This window comes from Stylophora pistillata, chromosome 10 (genome assembly GCF_964205215.1).
Source record: "Stylophora pistillata chromosome 10, jaStyPist1.2, whole genome shotgun sequence".
Taxonomy (NCBI): domain Eukaryota; kingdom Metazoa; phylum Cnidaria; class Anthozoa; order Scleractinia; family Pocilloporidae; genus Stylophora; species Stylophora pistillata.
In genome coordinates this window covers 22804881-22826649 of record NC_142528.1, presented here as the reverse complement: position 1 = coordinate 22826649, position 21769 = coordinate 22804881, and the positions used below count along the sequence as shown (strand labels likewise).

General features: G+C 38.7%; 1 protein-coding gene across 2 annotated transcripts; it reads left to right on the top strand.

The window, feature by feature from the left end:
- Positions 1 to 130: 130 nt before the first annotated feature.
- Positions 131 to 21509, top strand: LOC111330281 (uncharacterized). Of its 2 annotated transcripts, none has more exons than XM_088735624.1 (9): positions 131 to 1396; positions 8781 to 9446; positions 14336 to 14455; positions 15164 to 15289; positions 15745 to 16230; positions 17519 to 17680; positions 17972 to 18325; positions 18873 to 18952; positions 20208 to 21509. In XM_088735624.1, exons 1-9 carry the CDS (start codon positions 1294 to 1296, stop codon positions 20358 to 20360), a joined length of 2250 nt encoding a protein of 749 aa, XP_088591750.1. In that variant the 5' UTR covers positions 131 to 1293; the 3' UTR covers positions 20361 to 21509. The 2 variants fall into 2 exon arrangements, with proteins under 2 accessions (XP_088591750.1, XP_022790848.2); XM_022935113.2 differs by lacking the exon at positions 131 to 1396 and adding an exon at positions 7727 to 8507.
- Positions 21510 to 21769: the final 260 nt, after the last annotated feature.

Sequence of the window (21769 nt, the reverse complement as noted above, 5' to 3'; positions counted from 1 at the left end):
ATTTCTTAAGAGTGGAGGCATAGTTGAGATTTTTTTGCAGTTGATTTCCGTGTCGTGTAGTTCTTGTGCCCTCTTAAACCGAAGCAAGAAAGATCCGAGTTGTAGTACAAGAGATTTGGATTTATAAGGCCTTCAGGATCCGTCGGTCTCGTGATTTTTTTCTACCTACTTAAAGAGGCGTGGCCCCAACAGGAACAGATAAGTGAGATTTCTAGAGCAAAACAACAAGTTCCTTTCCAAACCACAATACGATGTAAGATACCCCTATATCTCCGGAGAACGTTCGAGATGGATTATATTGGCATGCCACCTCAGGTACTCCACATACATTCATCGACGTGATGCGCAGTGAAAGATAAGTTCACAAAGAAGAATTCTCCTACTTTAAAGAAAATCTACTTATGAATTACTATATTCAAGATCAACGTTTCCCTGTGCTTTGAGATAGAACTCAAGAATGAAATGATATAGCATTGTCGTGCTTGCATGAAACGCAGTTACACAAGTTTGATGACCTCTTATAATCTTTCTTGTCGCTTTCTTCCATGATCTCTCACTGAACAATTCAGGAATTTAACGTGCCATCTCCTCGTCACTGACGCAAGCTCTTAGGAATTTCCTTTAATGCATCCAATTATCCTCACGAGTTTCAATATAGATGTTGATAACTATCTCTGTATCTGTTTAACCTCATAAAAAAAAATCATGATTTTCGTGATGTTTTCCTCAAATTTAAGCATTGACTCTCTTTCAAGGAACTAGTCTGTATTTCGTGCTCTAGCTTTTAGGAATTAATTCCAATGTCAAATATGTTCTGATAACCCTGGTTTATATGCAACAGTTCAGATTGAGAAGTTTGAAATATCTTCTCATGATCTAAGGAGATAATTATAAAGAAAGCTGCGAGCAGCAGACTGAAGAAAGATAGGGACAATGTCGATTCGCACACTATACTGAAAGCAGACTTCAGGGTTTGTCAATACTTGAATACTTGGCACTTCCCTAATACTAGGTCTATGTCTAGCCTTGTTAGTGGAGAAGTTTTTCTTAACATTTCTGCTCAGAAAACATTTTGCATCGCGCCCAAGCTGGATTATACTTTATGACTAGACTTTCTCTGAGGCCTGAGAGGTCGGATGTAGTTGTAGAGTGCAAAGCAACACCGTTGTGTTGAAAGGGTAACAAACACCGAGAAACTTTTTGGCCGGAAGACACGAACGAATGCTTTCGTAGACCAGTCTATTTTCTGTGCTACTGGGAAAATTCAGGAAATCCTTTCATTAATCTCATTTCATGTCTTCTCCAGTTGGATCCCGCTCGTGGCAGAGGCACGCGAAACTTCATATCTTGAACCAGAAGTCATTAAGCGGTTTGGCAAGCTTGTCACGATTAAAAGGTTCGTAATGAGGACCAAAGACTATTCTGTGGTTTAGAACAGCATTGAACAGTAGAATATCTAAGAGACTCTCTTTCGAATAGAGCTGTCTCTAAAAGAGTGCTTGATTTCGCATTCTAACACGAACCATTCTTCTTAGACAATCAACGCCTCATGAAAATAGCCAGATCTTATTGACCTTCTTCAGAAAAAGTTGAAGGAAACACTAGGTTCATTTTGGACCTGATGAGATAAGGCCGACATTTTCACGGTTAGAAGCATCAGTTGGGCTTTCCCATCCAATCCATATCATAAGCAAAAATTCAAATTACTTTAAAGGTTACGAAACACTCTCTTCAGGGCAGACCTTAGATCAGAAGAAAGAGAACTTCCCATGTTTTTAGGAAAGCTTTAACAATTTTGAATTGCACTAATAGCTATAAACTTGGTCATTCCATTCGCTCAATGTTGGTCCAAACCTCGTGCACCAATCAGATTCACAACTTAAACCAAAGCGCACGCGCCCGGTTGTCGTCGCGATAGCTCCCGCATGGCTTTCGCACGATTTCCCATGAAGAATACTTCTTTTATAAATACTGGCTTATTGTGTTGTTCTTCTGTTTTATCTTGGATGGCATCTTAAATTACTTTTGATTGTGTTATTCCATACTGTCTACAGTTAGTTTTCTATTAATTCACACCACAAGGACCCATTTGTTTTAAATTAGCTCTTTATTTAAGCTGGTGGGATTTTGTCTCAGAGATAAAAAGTTGTGACATTTCACTATAATTAACCATTAATGTAGTTTTATTGTTTTTAATGGATATCCTCTATGGATAACCTCGGATAATTTGCGGTTTCATAGTTGTTTTAGTTGTATTAACTGTGACGTGTTAATTTTGTTTTAATTGCTATTTTTAAAATTGTGCGTTTACAAATTTAGATTTTACTTCTTAAGCCCCGTCTACACATGGAAATTTTTATGTGGCAATTTTTATTTGCCCGTGTAGATGATGAAAAATGACCAATTTCTATGTGACAATTGCATTTGCTGAAAAGCTGGCGTGTTAGTTTCTACGTGGCAAATAAAAATTGTCACATAAAAAAATTGTCCGTGTAGATGAGACGCCACATAAAATGTGACAAACGCGCCTAAAGCTGCAACACGTCTGGCACGTCTTCTGACTTTCGCCATCTTGCTTTCTTCCTTTCCATGACCATCTCCGCTGTGCAAAATTACTACTGACGCAAATTAACAACAAATATTTGTCGAGCCATCTACACGGGCAAATAAAAATTGCCACATACAGTTGCCACATAAAAATTGCTCGTGTAGACGGGGCTTTAGCATGTTAGTATATATAGTATAACTTAACCATTTAGAAATACATACATGTAGATAGATAGATGTAAAATTTCAAATCATTTCACCAAGGTAACGGCATCGAGCAAAACTTCAATCTTTTTCCAATTACCTACCTTGGAAGGATATTTATTTGACCTTTCAAATCCGAAAGAAAAATAATTTAATAAAAGTTCTAAATTTATCGCGAAGGTTTAATCTAATTAGCAATCAATCACAACCTAAACAAACCCCTTTTAGAACAGGTGATAATTGATGGACAAAGACAACGTTTGTTAATTGGTCTGATTAATTACTGCAGTTAATTCAGAAGCTATTAATGCATAGCGGTTGTCATCGTGTTCAATAAATAAGGAAATTGGATTACAGTGAACCGTGAGAAAATGAGCGCTTCAGGTGAGTTATCACGCAATCACTGACTATGTCGGCATGGCCTTCTACCGCTACAAAAATAAATAACAAACTATTGATGACAGGAAAGTGTAAAACGTCAACCAATTAGTTAGGGTTACAACCTCATTTTTGTACTTCAAATGATAATTGTTTACGCGTGGAAATCATTTCAGTGGACATGTTCACGTTTGTTGTTTGTATTTAGCGTGCTTGATTCCCTAGAGATGATGCCATTGGTTTAAACGCCATCCCATTCCATTTTGATTCGTTTCCGAAAAAAGGTGACCATCCCATAACTGACAGAAGTAAAACATAGTTTTCGCCAGCGTTTAACTTATTTTCGTCAGCCAGTCTATCAGCATTTATTCATGGTCGGTGTACTGTCTCGCGTTCTAAACCAGCTGATTGCACGAAAAACATAGGAGTAAATTTAACTGGAGATTAACTAGTGTTTGTAAATTAATGGCACCCGGCCAAAGTAAAATTCTCCTATCTTTCTATCTATATAGCAAATCCTTTGTTTTTTTCAGCCTAAAGCAACAGTAGTTAAATTAAGTTTATTTTTATTTTTCGCACGATGACTATTTAGATGACTAACAAGATAATGGATGGAATGGCTACGGAAGGCGCGCGGGGGGACAGAGGTTAAAATTTATCAACAGAATGTAAAGAAAACTTACTACTGTCTAAATGCAAATAGGACAATTTGTGGAAACTTTCAAGAAATGTAAATTAAAATGTGCATCTAAGTTTAGCTTGAACAAAATTCACGACGAAGAGAAGAATAACATTCAAGAGTGCTTTTAATTAAGAGTCCAAACTAGTATTTGCTTTACTATTCAGGGGATTTATTTGGATAAAACAACAGATTACCGCTTGATTCGAATTGCTTTGATTTATAATTTGAATTCAAGTCTAAATCAACCGCCTGAACACTTTATTGGCATTCAAAAGAGGAACAAAATTGAGCCTGTTTAAAAAACGATACACATTTGAATAAAATGTCAACATGCATCAACCATCAATCGTCTTCATAGTTTTAGTTTTTGTTTTAAAAACATTCCAGAAATCTGAAAAACGCGTAAATCGTTGTTTTTTTTCATTAAATAATCAACCTTTCTCATTTTCTGCAGAGCGTGTTTATTTAAAATTAGGGAATCTATTTGAGGAGTAATCCAGATTTCTGCCAAAGAAATAGTAATGATAACAAATTCCGGCAGAATCTTTTACAGTTCGTTTCATATTTCGTTCAAAATCCTCGTGTGAATTTAGGTTTTAAAGGTGACTGATGCAACTGCTAAAAACAGTAAGTAATGTGTTCATGATAATGAAATTGGCACTCAAATCTTTGCCAAATGCAAGGTAGAGAGAAAAGAATTCATCGCTGAAATTAAATTAGCTACTTATAATTGGGTTTTATTAAAGCCAGTGATATGTATCCAGTGTTTTAAAGTCATTTCCTTTTCGTTCTGCTATGATAAAAGAGCATGTTTTGTGCCAAGAAGACTAACATCAATTGAAAATAGGATTTAAGGATCATTTTAGTCACTAATTTTTAACTTGAGAGCCTTTTACCTTCTCTACGTGTGTCTATGTTTCCTGAAGGGAGATTGAAATAGCGCAAGACATGTCTACCTGTGTGTGCTGATGAGCCTCTTGCATATATATATATAGCGTGCTATCATTTGGTGTATCTCTTTCAAAGACAAGATAAACGACTTTTTAGAGGAACAGAAAACCACAAGGATCTACAAGCAAACAGTCGTCGCACGGTGAAGACGATTTTAACGAGATCAAAAGTCTGAAAGGACGACAGCGAAAAAACTAGACTTGCAAACATTTCTAAAAAACTGCAGCCTCATTGTCTGAGCTGCGTCTGATAATCACATCATTAACACGAACGGAAATTTGAAAAAAATAAAGGACAAAGGTTAAACTTGGAAGTGAACTTAGAGGTATTTTTTCTATTTTTTCGTTTTTATTGTCTCCCCTTACTTCTCAACCCAAATCATCTCTGACAAATTCTAGGAACAATCCAGTTGATGATGATATACCTAATCGGGAAATCTTTGTCTGGGAGACTCGTCAAGGGAAGTTCGAATTTTTCCCTAAACGCTTTGAAATTGTGTTGTCAAAACAGTAATAACGCTTTTCCCTATGTATTTCCTGGGCAAGTTACTATCCTTAAATATTGGCACGTAAGTTTGAACGCAAAAAAAAAAAAAAAACACCTGTCACATTTTTCCATCTGCACTGCCAAAAAAAACTTATCAAGAACAAAACCCTGTCAAGAAGAACTTGGTTGCGTAATTTTCAGCTTTATTAGCCCCTGTTCAGATTTCAAGGGAACGTGCGGTGTATAATTTCTCGCCACGCCTATGGATGGTTACGTCAAACCGTGATCTTGACCCACGATGGCCGCGTTAATAAGACATGCTTTCACTCCTGTTGACGGCTTCCCTCTTTGTCTTCAAGAATTAACTGATTAACTTCAACCAGTAACTGATAGTATCCGATGAAGTCACCTCCAACAGGAAAGGGAACGCGACAAATCAATGCAGACAACGCATTAAACATGACTGCTAAAGAATTTTTTTTTAACTTTTCAAAAAATAGAGCCATAACTTAAAATAATTTAAGTCAGATTTAAGTCTTTTTCTGGATTTCACGAGTAAAGGGCCTTCCTTAAAAAAGAAATTTCATACCTAGCGGATAATTAAAAATACCCCAACAGTAAACAGAATGAGAAAGATGAATACTTTGAACTCGATCAGCGAGTGCGTTCATTGTGGGATAAAGAGCTGAAAATCAAAGTCGCCCAGTGGATTCGATCGCGACTGGCAGATTTTCGCGGTGCAGCTCTACCACTGGGTCACAGGGGACTTGCAAATTAACTATACTCCCAGACACATTCTCAATGTTAGTCTGCAAGATGGTAGAGACACGTTAGGAAAATTAAAAACATATGTGAGGAGAGAAGGGCAAAAGGACGTCATAGATGTTGTCCCCCGAGAAGTGTGCCAACTAATTATGTCTGGAAATGAAGGTCATATACTTGATTCATGAGTGATAAGCGCCCTGAATTTTAAAACGTTGGGACCAATTAAATACAGTTTACAGTCTGGACTTTAATCAGTCGGAAGATGTTGGAAAATTTTGAGTTCGGTCAACAATCACAGAAAGCCAGGCTGTTATTGACTTGGCGTGTTTTCTCTTGTGTGTGAAAACCCCCGGAGCCTGCTAAGGAAGAAAACAAATCACTCCTAATTTTCAAGAACTTTCTACCAATTCAAAATGCGACTGGATGATAATTTTCTTAGACTGTAATCCATGTAATCCCATGAATTCCACCGCAAACATAACCGCCGTTCCGCATGACTATTAGAGTCTATCCCATACCACTGTCCCCACAAAGCTTCCAAGTCTTCGTGAAAAATCTTTCATAAACCACGAAACATTCAACCTTTCCTCCCTCTAATGGAAGAACTGGCTTTCTAACTCGAAATGGGACATGAATCACAAAAACAACTTGAAGAAACTCTGGGATGAGACATCAAAAAACAAAAAGGAAGAATCAGCTTTGGCTAAGAGTTCTTAGTATTTAAGCAATAAATCGTATCGAAAGATCAAGTATAAGCCATCTCAGACATTTAATGTAGCTCGAGGTGATCGCGTTTTGAAATTTCTTGTAGGAATCTTCACTAACGAGTTATTAAAAAGCCAAAAATACTTTCTGGCAAACGACTTGAAAAAGAAGCATTCGACACTCGATAGGGGTTACTCTGAAGAATTTTTTAGTTGCTCGCCCAAGGGTAGTGAGAGCAACGGGATCTTTTATGATCATGATGAATAAGGAATTTCAAGCGCTCTACACCTTCATCACTCGTCAGGTCTTTGAGCTCTTCATTAATCGTCTCTGTCATGCTGTGAAATGTATCATGACTATTCCAAAACCATATATCATCTCGTATTAAAATTTTTAACCTTGTTAGTGGATCAAAAGTCTCAAAGAACTCCGCAAGCGGTACAGTATGGCATACAAGAACGCTAGAAGGAACTTACTTTACATCTTTTAGGACATCTTCCACGGACTCTTTTGTAAGGGCTTAAAAACTGATGAACTTAATATTGTTTTGAGGTTCAGGAAATAAAAATCGTTTACTCTACGCTTCGGCAAGAAACATTTGCCCCTGTGACAATCATTAATCAATGTATAAGGAAGAGTTAACTAAGAAGTTTGCGGGCTTGCGATAACATTCCTCTGCTAAGATAATCTCTAAAAACGGCTCAAACCTGCACATTTTTTTCCCTTTGCAGAATTTTTCTTAAAGTTCTAATCCGTTAGGAGATAAAATTTTGAGGCGACAAGCATTCTTCCTGATCTTTACAAGTGCGAGCACGTTGTTAGACATTCGGAAAAATCCGCTAGAGACATGGAAAACATATCCAATAATGCTGGTGGAAATCTTCAGGATACGGCCAACATCTAGAAATTAATAGCAAACGGTTTTGATCGATGAAAAATTGAGTGGATAAACACCTGAGATCGCCAGGGCATTCATTCGAGATAAACTCTATAGTGACGGTTGTTTTCTGGTTGTTTGTATATCGCAAGTAAAAAAAGGTCAAGAGGTCTCATTTCTAGCAGTAACAAGAAAGATTCGAAGGGTGCAGCGGAAAAGCCCCCAAAAAACACTTTGAAGTGTCAAAAAAGTTCGCCTCTCTTTCATTCCATTCGATCTGATACACGTATACCTTCGCAAAGGGCGTGAGGTTACAATAACATTGATTTCAATCTTTATCTCATAAACGTTAAAATGACTCAATTTTCCGGCTATGAAGTTCAACAGCGTCGCGGTCAAAACAAAGTATTGTCAGCTAACCTGCTTAGGATCGCGTGAAATTTACGAATTGACGCCAAAAAAACGGGTCACCTGATCCGCCGATTGACTGACCACGGTATAAGTTTCGCTAAAATGTCTACACTTATTAAGGGAATATCTACATATTCTCTTATGAAGAGCGTTAACTGATTCACGTCAACAGCATTCGACACGTAGCTATTCATCGACTGATTAGCTCCTCACGGACGGAAAGAAGACGGTGAAATTTTTCACAAGCAGCGGTAGCCGTTCATCTCGTACAATCTGTGTCTTGGAATCAACCTATTTGTGAACCGGCGTTGGGCCGATTCAACGTCTTATTTATCCGAGATTTGCATTTAAGCCTTCAAATCGTCTTGGATTCAAAGCCGACGACAGAAGCCCAACGTTTCAAAAGACTATTTCGGTTTTGAAAGCAAGTTGATTGCACAATGAACTCTTTTCTCTTCCGCTCACGGATTGTCGTTGTCCTGCTTCTGTTCCATATAAAAGGTTTGAATTTCCTGTTGTTTAGGGTGTGCTTTTAGCTACCTGAACGTTCTCATTAGGCGGTTTGCTATTGTGTTGCTTCTTTTTACTTTTCATGTGGCTATGCACAGATGTCCAGCAAAATGCTGTATTCGCCCGGCAGTTGTGTAACCAAACAGCGCCTGTTCCCATTTGCTTTTCGAGCGAACGTGAAATGACTGGCTTAGCATGAAGCATTGTTCAGCTGAACTATTGTACTTATCACATGCATTGCTAACGCTCGTCATTACGATTCAGTCCTGCAGGGCGCTAACAAGCTGGAAGTGGAGTTAGATCTTCAGTCAGGCCGGGTGATACCCTCAGTTCATGCTGCTAAATCTCAAGTAAGCTTCATCGTCCAGCCCACGCCTGCTTCCCAACCAGATCGTTGCGATGGTCAGGCAGTCGTGCGTCTGGACTTCAGCGGACCGTACAAGAAGGCCAAAATCGAACTCATTTATGGTGAAGAACCTCGTCTTTGGACTGCAAGCATATCAAATGTCCCAACAAGCTATGGCTTCGGCTCGAGCTTTAACTACTCAAGTAACTGCGCAACTGCTGAGGTATTCAACCAGCAATTTCGAGTTTACGGCAATAAACTGCCTGGCTTTAGGTTTGACTCCCAAAATGGAAATTCCTTGATGGTTGCTGAAGACGAAGTTGTGGAAAAAGGGGCAAATATGACAATCGATATCGCAAATGAAGGAATAACATGGGAAACGCGTTATGTAAATAAGTCTTTTTACTGGGACTACATCAAAAACAATCGATACCTTTTTACTCTGTCAGGACAAAAGCCAACATTTGGTCCACCCTCACACGGACATGTTTATGCTGGGTTCAACCGAGTCTCCTACGGAAACTTTCACAACGGTTCAGGTCTTTGTAGAGTTCGCATCACGTTCAAACGCGATTTGAGCAAAGGTAAGATAAAGATGACAACATTTTGAACATTTTATTTTAGGTTGTAAGACGTGCGTAAGGAGATCGATATAGCGATGTTTTGCGTTGTCTGCTGAGTGTGGATAATCAATAAATTGCTGATATCTTTGTTTACTTTATCAAAACGTTTCGTGGATAGGAAGGAGTATGTTTTGCGTGGGAGGAATTTAAATTAGCAAGGACGTGTTAATTTGAAGCGATTGATAAGTGTGCAGCCCTCCACTCAAAGTTTTCAACGTTTGAATTGAATCCCGCAGATGAACTTTGCCATTTTGCTCAAACCCAGATGTCTAAGGGTGATGTGTTATTGTGATAGTTTCAGCGTTATGTTGTTTTATTCATTGCACTCTCTTGGTTTTTGAATGCATATTTGTCTAACTAGCACTAAAAATGTTTTGTTGTTCACACAACGGCAAGCCTGGACTAAAACTCGTGTCGTGTTTGACGAATTGCTTTCAGCGCGTGTAAAAGAACGCATCGAATTTTTTTCTTTCTTTCTAGTTTGTAACTTTGATTTATTATATTTTCGCACCGTTTGTGAACGGCAAAAAAAATTGACTGAATGTTCTCTGTGACCTTGCCTCACGCAAAGTTTCTCATTCTCATGCTGTTTTTGTTGTCGGCATTACAAGTTATTTCTGCCTCCAGACAAATCCACGTCACAGAAATATCACTCGAACTTTAGTGACCACCTGCATATTTAGGATGCTACAACTTGAAATGATAACACATTAAGACAGTTTTCTCCACAAAAGAGGCCGTCCCTCATCTGAACAACAACTTCCGGCAGAAAACACTTTTTTGGCGTGAAATTTCCGACAGAATTTGCCAAAAGAAACCGCCTGCAAAAAATAGCATATCAAAACCCCACTTGTTGACAAGGAGAGAGAAATCAATACTGTGTTGGATATACAAATTAAAACTGGCCCTTTGTATTCCGCCAAGAACATCCCTCTCATGACCAAGTTTTTACCGACAGTTTCTTTGTAAAGACCAAAGTTGCATTTTAACCCGTACAGCTTTGTTCGGAACTCTAATCTCTAAATAAAAGTCTCCATTACTACATCGTATACCCAGGAAATCCAATACGGGACAAAATTTCATTTTAAAAATGGTTATTTTCTTTGCTATTATGTTCTACTTAGCGGTATCGCAAATTAAGACGTGCTGTAAGTTTACCTTACTAATCATTTTCACAGATTTCACGTCAGCTTGATAGAAAGCAGACTTCGGCACATTCCAGCTTGGTGAAATGATTGCTCTTCATTGCACACCAAACACACAACAATTTTCAAATTTTTCCTAGACAACACCATGTACTAGTAGTTCTCCAACCATGTCGAATCTTCATTTCTCAGTCTTACCGCGATTAAATTTTTCCTCGGAAAGACTGAACTGTTGCGTAGAGGAAATGAGTAGAGATTTACATGAAATTTTTGTTTTTCCTTGTTTTTTTTTTTTCCTCGTTCAAGTTCCGTTTTGAGTAATTCCTGGAGTCTTTCTCGGACAAGGTCAGCGAAGGAATCTGTTTTAACTTCATTTACCATTCCTTTAATGTCATTCAGTTTTTCAAGTACTTTGTTATGTTCATTTCCGTTCATTTTTCATTTCAAGACATTAATAATTCTATGACATCCGGCTCTCAATCTCATGTGATTCTTGGAAGGCATCAATAAAACTGCATTTCACGAGATGAAGTAAATATTCAAACTGAAAGGCTCTTCTACTTTAATATCACGGGTCTATTCTGAAAGGCTATAGCAAAGGGAGGACCAGAAATTTTTCATAACTCATAGAAAGACACTCGCCAGAGATATTTACACATTATATAGCGAAGAATCTTACGAGACAGTTACAAGCAGCGATACTGATTCGTCAGCCGAATACGTAGATCACATTATTTGAAAAGAATTCATGAAAACAAAGTTAGTTTATACATCGACATTAACTCCATGGGAAAAAGAGCAAAAAAGAAAGATCTTTAGAAAGATGTTAGACTACTCTCTCGGGGACTTTTGAAAGTTTGTCGAGTAAGGTCTTTTCAAACTCACTTTAAAGATTTAATCCAAGGACATTATACCTAGGGCGTATATTCGAAAGAATACGTACTTAGCTTCAAACGCGAGTAAACCGAAAAAGGGACGAGCTTTGAAAGAAATTTGAAATCTCGAGTCTTCTACCCTTTCAAATCATTGGTATCTCAGTCCCTTTTAACGTCAAAATCTCTCTAAGCCAGGTAAAAACCTGTATGCGGGACGAGCGTTACATAAAAACTAGCAGATCATTGTATCTCCATGGCTCAATGGTAGACTGAGCATTGGAGCACGGAGTCCGAAGGTCAGAAGCTCGATTATTTCTGGATAGGAACTCGGAATTCTCTCTTTGTCCCATGCTTGTGAAAAGACGAAAAAACATGATTTCTTTACCCCAGATTTTTGTTGTAAAAGACATTTTAGAGATTCACTTAGTCCGGAAAGTTACCAGCAAAAAAAAGTCTTATTTGATGTCAGTCAAGGTTGAAAACACGAGCTCCCAATACAGTAACGGGTTCCTATGCTCTCGGTGGTTTTCAGATGAGAAAGGTTTTTTTTCTAGATACTTGAAAAGTACAGGGAAACTTAAAATAGTTAAAAAGTGAGCGGAACATTGCGCGCCATAAGCGGAAAATCACGACCTCCTTTTAGGTGCGACGCATACTTATTTTATGACTTATTCGCCTCGACCGGTGGGGAATGTAACTGATGAAGTCGCTTTATCGCTTAATACGGTCTCACCTTTATCACAGCTTAAATGCAATTTTTTTTTATGGCAGAGATACTCAATTCTGCTTATTCTTCGACAACGCAAGCATTGTTGCACTGGTAAGACTGAATAAAACTTGACATTTACACCGGCGGATGGTGACTGAAACTAGAAAACGATAAAAATTGATTTGTCCGTAAGAAAGTCTTGAAAAAACTGTAGTTCCCGAAGGTTGTAAAACTTTAAAATCGTTAGGGTTACCCTGAAAAGTTGAATAATAAAGACTAAAAACACATGCTTTTTCCTTTTTTGGTCTGAATTGTCTGGAATACTCTGGCGAGTTCCTTGATCAGTTTGAAGTATAACATTTGTGATACGAGGTTCCTTTGTCCTTCAAAGACATCTCTGACTAGATTGATTGAATAGTTTAGCAGCCGACTATATTGACATAAGTATTCCACAGTTCTCATGCGAAATGACTTTCATTTTATTCGCCGCCTTTTATCAAGCTTAAGATAAATGCATTTCGTCCAAAGAGTATCTAGTCGGGGTAATGGTGGATTTCATTAAGCAACAGGCTCGGTAAATTTGTAGTTTGTAGTTTGTGGTCTTGATAAATGGTAATAACCAACCTTAAGTCAGTAAAACACGATTCACGTTTTATAACTGAGCACCGTTGCAACTCGCTTTTCCGGTTCCGAAGTTAAAGATCTTTAATTACAGACAAAGCGTGCTTTAGGGATTAATTCTAAAACCCCATATCAGCGGCAAAACGGCCCAACAATTATCTGCGTTTTAACCCTTATCAAAAACAGAATCCTTCCCGTACGAAACTGCTCCCTTCTCCTAGAGCACCACCCTCAAAGATTCCTAAAGTTGAAGTGGCTCTAATTAAAATCAAACCTTCGCTGAAATGGAGTGTTTTGTGTTTCCAGTGGTTCGAGAAGTCGAGGATTCGATTACAGGCCTTCAGTTCGAGTTATCGGGAGTTTAAAAGGACGGTTTGCTTAATCAGTAAACGCCATCAGACAAACGCCAACGCTCACGCTACATTTTCTCGCACTAAGGAATCTTTTCGTGTCGTCTAGCACATGTTCAGCAGATAATCAGTTAGTTCTCGATTTGATAGCGAAAGCCTCTTAATTTTGGCGCTGCCAAAAGCTTCTTTCCACTATCGAGGTCTGAAGCCGGTGCTGGCTTCTATAGTAAATGTAATAAGCGCTTGAGGTTAGCTTACAAAGCTGGCTTGTTATTTTTTTTACTTCTAATGGCATTTGTTTACAGACATAAGCTAAGAGCTATTCATGTGACAATCAAACTACGATTAAAAAAATTGAGACATCAGGAGCCCGTTTCACGAAAGTCCCTGTAACTTAACGAGCCCGTAAAGCTGTTCTGTTTTCATTCCAGCGGGGATTTCAAAAAGTTTTGAAAATGATACAATAAAACCATTAGCTACAGAAACAAAAAGGATTGGTTTGGGGGCCAGAAGCTTTCTTATCCTTTAAATTTTGATTTTAAAACATGGCTTCGGGCCCGTTAAGTTATCGAGACTTTCGAGAAACGGGCCCCTGGTACGGTAAATGCAATAAATCTAAAGAGTTAGACTAAAATAGATTTCATAACTGTAACCCATATTTGCAAGTGATTTAAGCATGTTATTTGAAGAAATTGTGATCAAGCTAACTCTGAGTGCGACACTGACTCAACAAAATTTAAGTTATGAGGGGGGCATAGCACTTCAAGTATGCATACATCTTGCTCCGGTTAAGAATAGGGACACGAAATGACAGCATTTTAGTGTTCAGAGTACAACGTCTTTGTCAGTATATCTGAATTATGAGTAATGACCTCTTCACTTTGTCCTGACGACGACGCTGGTGAAACACTTTGCTTTGTTTGAAAAATAAGAACATAAGCGTACGTATCTTCGCTTTAACATGGTCTGTTCACCATACGCACGTAAGTATGCATTTGCCTGAACTTAGTATACCGTGCTTTTAAAGTTGGAGTCATGTGGTTCACCGCCACTAGCCAAAATCTTAACTGAGTTTTGTTTGTTAATAATTTAAATAGACGAAAACTTTTCTAGTAACAATTCTGTTTTGTTTTGTTTATTCATGTTGCAGACTCTCCCTGTGCAAGTGGCAATCATGATTGCCATCAATTTGCTGAATGCTACCCAACCAAGCGTTCATTCAAATGCATCTGTAAGCCGGGTTACCTTGGCGACGGGCGAAAATGTAAAGGTAACATTATATTTTATAGTATCAAGTTTAATACAGCCTTAATCTTCGCAGAAATGTTATATATACATTAAGATACAACTGTAGTAAGGTTTAAAATTTGTAGGCTATTTAAAGTAGTTAATTAATATATCTATGTAAGCTTACTTTCTGAAACGATTCTTCTTTCATCCGTAATCGCTTCTCTTTCCTCCTTAAGTTGCTGTTCAGTCTTTCCAAAACGTATGTCATTATCTGTAGAGCTCACCTCAGCAAATGTTTGAACTATCTCATTCCATGGGAAAATATTACAAATTCGGCGCCGCGCCCGAAACACTTCCAAGGACGACCCCACATACCCTGTATTTCCCTTCCTAGCCCAGAAAAGGGAAATCACATCAGCTCAGTGACACAAAACATCCTTGCCCAGGAGGAGAAAAGCCAAGATCTTTTCAGCGGAATCATCCAGCCGGCTGCCATTTTCTATATGCCTTGATCTCTAGTTCCCAGTTCGTTTGTCGAGAGGAACATTTAGGTGGGTAAACACACCAGCAGGGAACAGAAAACCTTCAAAATGGCGATCAAAATTAAAGATTCGTCTTTTTAATAAAATCTGTCTTAATTTCAAGTTGAACAAATGTTTTCTGAAGTAATTTTCTAAGATTACTGAATAAAGGCTACCGGTTCGAAAGCACGTAAAAATTTGTATAATTCATATTTCTTTGTGTTCAGAGTATGATCCTTGTTCCGCAAACAATGGAGGATGTCAGCACCTTTGCAGGCGGAACTCGATGGGGCATGCTTCATGCAGCTGTAATGAAGGCTTTCACTTGCACCCGAACAAAAGAGATTGTCTCGGTAAGCTACAGAAAGAAGTAAAAATTTAACCTCTGTTAGTCATCGTTTGTGATCCCTATAAGTTGTTCCTCGATCTACTTTTCCTTCTTCGAATTATTTCCCTTCTGTACTCGAGTCAAGTACCAGTGCCCCACCCTGCCGGAACTTATTCTAGTTTCCTTAGCAGGAAGCGACTACGAGTATTACCACTTCCCCCTGGAGGGCATACTAGTCCATCGCAAGGTTACTCCCAGTGGGAGTGGAGAGAGGCACTGTGAGAGTAAAGTGTTCTGTCCATGAAAACAACATATTGACAAGACCAGATCTCGAACCCAGACTTCTCGACCGGGAGTCCGGTGCACTAACCATAAGACCGCCGCGTCATCCACATTCTGAGGAATATTTTGGTGTAAATCCTTATACGGCAAGAGAACAGAACGTATTTTTACTAAAGCAGAGTTTTTACCTTTCCACAGCCACAGAGGAAGTCAGAAAGAGAATCAGAATTAAGATGGCTGAGGCCTCGCCCTGCAAATCGAAGGATATCAAAGATCACATTGTGAACAAATTTCATACAAAGCTGCTGAGTCTGGATGTTTGTAATTTTCCCTGCAAGATTTACAAGCCGTTTTTGCGTTGCCGTCCAAAGGATACCGATCGTTTAGTGGTGTCCGTATTTTTTGACATCGAACTTCATCAAAACGTGATCTCGCCTTCGAAATTTTGTAATATCACATGCGCGCGATGTCAGATGGAGGACAGATTGCAAAAACTGATCGCTGAGCTTCGAGGGCTCACTAATGGTTACAAATTAAACGTGACGCTATATGACAAAACGTTTACTTTCGCTAGAAATACTCTGCGAATTTCAAAAGAGAAGGAAGAGAAGGAGAAAGAGGAAAAAAGGAAAGAGGAGGGTGATGAGTGCTATAAGACAGCAAGGAGAAAATTTAAGCGGCAAGGTGTGCAATAGAATTAACTCACTCGGATCAATTTTAGTATCTAAGCAGCTGCGCACCTTTTCCTCCTCTAACGCAACGATCCTAGCGCATTGTTGAGTTAGGGGAGGGGTTGGTACGCAGTTGCTCAGTCCCTGACTGTGAGTCCTTATGATTTTGGGGATAAAGATACTGTGCCAAAAGTTATTATCTGAAACGCTGAAACATTGTAAATAGAGGATATTACATGGCCGCGCGGGGATACGAATTTTATCTTCGAGTGCTGATAAAATTCGTATCCCCAAGCAGCCATGTAATGTTCTGTTTATAATATAGATACTGATGAAATTTCCACATAAAAGACAACTTTTTTATTCATTTTCGAAACAGCAAAAAGTGGTAACCATGGCCACACCAATATCCTCACACATGAAAGATAAAGGAAGTATCTTCACCGCGCGCGGTGAAGATATGATTTTTTAGTAAAAGGAGAAATCCTGGTATTTCATCAGTATCTATATAATAATATGAGATATGAACATCCTCAAGGGATAAAAAGGGTATCACAGTCCCGCTCATGAGCGTGAATGGCTATCTTAACTCATGAACGTGATTTGTAAGTGTAATTTGAGGACGCAATTCGTGCGTGTGCTCTGCGAACTCGATTTGTGAGCCCGATTTGTGAAAGCGATTCGTTGGTGTAATTCTTGGCACAAACCTCGCGCGACAACGAGATTATGTGATAGGCATTATTTTACTATGTAAGTTGTTAGAAATGGGGGCATGGTTTCACAGGGGACATGCAAGAACATGCCTACAAATGAAATAACAAACAAGAATGAAGCGAAAGGCACAATGTCTGTGCTTGATTGAGTAATCCAGTTAAACCGGACTTCACTGAAACTCTAGTGGAGCGCTTTTCAATCGAATGTCGTAAAACCAAAATCATAGGAAAATGTCGCGAGGAGCCAATGAGATCTCAAGGTGAAAATAAGTAAACTGCCTAAAGCGCGGGAAAATTCGGACGACCAAGTCGCAAGGAGCCAATGAGAACTCGAAGTGAAAACAAGCAAACTACGCAAAGCGCGGGAAAACACGAATGACCAAGTCGCGAGGAGCCAATGAGAACTCGAAGTGAAAGCAAGCAAACTGTCTAAGGCACGGGAAAACACGAATGCTCAAGTCACGATTGGCTTTAGTTTTGAATCTGATTTGTACATTGAGCAAGTGGCGCGAGTTTTTTTAACAACTTATGGCCAGCTGAGCCGAGACGCAATTGACTCTGAAATAATACCTGTATATTCATTTGCAGCTCGCTGTCAGCCTGGAAAGTACTACGACATTTACCTCCGCAAATGTATGAACTGCTCAAGAGGATCCTACCAACCTAACAGATCAGAGAACTTTTGTTTCCGTTGCCCTAACAACAAGACGACACTACATACAGGAGCTAGCGATATTTCACAGTGTACAGGTAAATATGATACATATTAACTCCAGAGAGTAAAGCAATTCTGATGGGGGCAACAAAATAGCGTTGGAACGGGACGAATTTTCGTAACCTTCTTGGCGAAAAATAATGATCGGTCCCTTGACCGAAAATCACATTAGCAAATACAGATCTTCTCAAAGTATTTGCATTTAGGATATATTCTTTTTCTCAAAATAACCGGGGATGAGGCACTTAAAACTGGAATTCAATCCACGAGATTCTCTCAGTGGGTTAATTTATCGATCAATTAATTGAATCATTGTTACTTTTCAGGAACAATTTGTGGTGGAAATTTAACATCGATGTCAGGAGTAATCACATCGCCAAATCACCCCGACCCCTACCCGATAGGAATCGAGTGTGTCTGGAACATAAGATGCCCCGAAGGTCGTGGTTTGCTTCTGCTTATACCAAACATATCATTACCGCTGACCATGGATTGCTCAGATCATCTAATCATGCGCGAAAATGCCAGCCCATTTTCAAGGACTACCTACTACGCATGCGAGTCCTACGATAACCCTGTCGCTTTCATCTCGAGAAGCAAGGATCTCTATGTCAAGTTTACTTCCAAAAGTAGCAACGAAATGGCAGAAGGGTTTAAAATTTTCTACGTTACATTTCAAGGTAGATGATTCGCTTTATGAGACATGCATCATGAAAGTGACAATTTTATATTTTTGTTGTAGTTTTGTTTCGTTCTGTTTTTTATTTTGGTCAATTGAAAACTACTCTATCGTCATCTTTTGAATGAAGATAAGTCTTTCTTGGTCTTGCATATTTTTTGAGCGGGAAAAGTGCAGACTCCAAAGAAACACGCGGCAAGTCGTATCTTCTTATTATTGAACTAAATGTGGTTAAGAAGTTGACGATATAATGTTAAGGCGAAATTGCTTGACGTAACTTGCAAGTAAACATCATGTGTAAAATGGGCGAAAAATTAATTTAAAAATCTACATTTTTTGTTAAAATGTGAATTTTTTTGCCCCTTCATTTTGGATCGATGGACGTTTCACGGCTGCTTCATGATATCTGTCTGTACTATTCCCCTAACAACGCTATTCAATGAAGTACGTTTCGAAATGATTACGTATCGGGAGACTGAGATGGTTTGAAATGGTGCTTTTGGCGGCAACTTGTTCTAACAGCGGGTTTTCATCGTTTTCTTTGATAGAGAAATACAGATCTTTGGTAGAGTCTATTGTTCAAGACGGCAAATTATATGGAAACAGTAGTCTTCGCAAAATACTACAGGTAAGTCGCGTCTGTGGAAAGCCGTGGCTGTTAAATGAGGGTTCCATATACTTTTTACATGAAGCGTGATTGGGCGATTTTTTTCCTCATGAATCGTGATTTGACTTTTTTTTTATTCGTGAATTTTGATTGAAGCTGAAAAGATATTTTCGTGTCCACGTGAACGATTTTTTTTATTTAAACGTGAACTGTGAATTAAGAGCAGAATTAAACGTGATTTAGAACCATATGTTTTTGCGTGATGAATTTCCTCTCATTTTATGGTTTTGGAAATGTAAGTATTATTCTTGAACGGCTGCGGTTAGGTTTCGACCAGGGTTTTGACAGAGGAGGACTTAATATGAATCGAATAAAATCATAAAACAGACCACTAGTAGTTCTTAAACAGATAAAATAAGACACTACGATCTCTGTTGTTGCGTAGGACTCGTCAGGACAAGGAAAAGTAAAAATATTAATTCAATGTGACTGTCTCGAATTTCGCGTGAACGTGAAAGAGTTTTGGACAATATTCGTGACGCGTGAAAAGGTCAAATATATTTTCATGACTGAGTTTTGCTAAGGGGTATAGGGGACCCCCTTAAATGATATTGTTGCACCTCCCAACCCAATTACAATTTCTGATTGGGGGAGATCGTGTCACATAGGTAAAGGTAAAGTCTGTACTCGACCTTAGTGGCCCATCGACCCAGAGCGTATCCTGATTTCCATTGCATAATGTGACCAGGAGTATTACCTCTCCCCCCTGGGTGGGATGCCAGTCCATCCCAAGGTTCACCACTCCCCCTGGAAGGGATGCCAGTCCATTCCAAGGTTCACCACTCCCCCCTGGAGGGGATACCAGTCCACCCCAAGGTTCACCACTCCCTCCTGGATGGGATACCTGTCCATCCCAAGGTTATATTCAAGGTTTCCTTCACAATCCCCGGCTGACCATTTATGTCACTTATACTACAGAGCTGAGAGAAACACTGTGAAAGTAAAATGTTTTGCTTAAGAACACAACACTATAACCCCGTCCGAAACCACTCAAAGCTCTAGTCCCCGTTCGTAATTGACGTGGTTAGACGAGGTTGCATCGGGACTCTCCGTAACACCTTCGGAAATTAAGGCTCTGGTTCTCTCCCTAATAAGGCTTGTACTGTCAAGGCAAAAATCTCACGTCGTTGACTCACACTGTTGGCTGGTATAAAACAACCATGCGGTTTTTGTCGAAAGCTCATTTCGTATTAATTTTCTTCTTTTTATTCACCAGGACGAGAGTCTCATCACGCAAATTCTTGATATCATGGTTCACCCTCAAAAGTTTTTTTATTTACCTAAAAACTCAAAGAACAAACTCCCAGAATTTTATTCCTTCGTCGAACAGAAAGTAGCTGATAAGTTAAATCTCAAACCTTACAAGTAAAGAAAAAATCTTCTGGCAGAAGAACTGTCCAACACGACATTAGAAGTAAGGACCTTAAGCAGTCAGGACGGCAACGCCGAGAAAGACTTCGATTAAAAAAACCAATTCCTATGTTAAGTTAGGATTTCGCGGCTAAGAAATGTATAAAGTTTAAAAAAGCACGTATTAAGCTTTTGTTCTCTCCTTTAGATCTATCAATTTGCTACGGCCTCGTCGTCATGGTTTGCTTAAGGTCCTTAATGACAAAATCCGGACTGAACGCAAATATGTAATAAAAAGGTTATGACGCACTGTAAAGAGTAAAAGGAAATATGACAATACTGCTTTGAAAGTGTTAATAGTATCATATCATGTTCCAAGTATTGTGGCGCCATTTAAAAGCCTCTCAGCGGTAGAAAAGTACGTAGCCTTTGTTACTTATATCACTGTTCATGTATGTCGTTGTCATTGATATTGTTTGCGTTTCTAGCTAACAGCCATGCGCAAAGTAAAAGCGGAATCGTAGGATATTTTCGAAATAAGAGGTTATCAGAATCTCATGACTTATTTTATTGGTTTGTTAGTAAAATACGTCCCGGTGACATATATATATACATATATACATATATTTAGAGAGAACACAACAAAAAAATTCTTTATTCGTAATCATGACCATGCACGCTCATGAAGACAATATCGACACCAAACGTAAGCGATGTTGTTTTATAGTCATGGGGATAGGAAAAGTATTAAATAAATCAATTAATGAGCCAAACTCGACAATTTGTGTTTAATCTGTAGAGCGCGCCCAACATGCATGATCAAGCTTTTGATTGGCATCTAATTTTTCCTCACGATATCACCCCTAAATCAAACATTAACGTCATGGCAATAAAGAAATGATCACGAACTCTGGACGTTTTTGATTTTTAGACAAATGCGCCTTATATGTACCATAAGAAATGTATAGTAAACAGTATGGAGAATATGCATACTGATGTTAGGGTGGTAAAGGTTATAGGGAAAGAGCTTCTTTCTTCAGACGTTAGGGATGATTCTATGGCACAGATTCCAACGGTTTGAAATTAATGTCTAGATAGAAGCTGCTTAAACTGATGTTTGTCGGCTTCAATTTAGTACATTGACAGTAAAAGTTAGTGACTTCTTGAACCTTGTGGAAAATTCAGTCTTTTAGTTCTTCTATTGTTAATTTTTATCCAGTTAAAATTGGTTTCACTGAATAGGTTTTTATGGCGCATATGGTGCAAAAAGTCTCCTGCCTCTTCATGAATCTCTTCGTTTTGCTTTTTAAATGTATTGAATATGATATTTTCAAAATGAGTTCAATTGTTACTGACAAAGTTATTGTACCACTTCGAGCAGTTGTTCTAATCCAAGGGATCGCCGAGGGGAGAGTCGTACAACCCTAA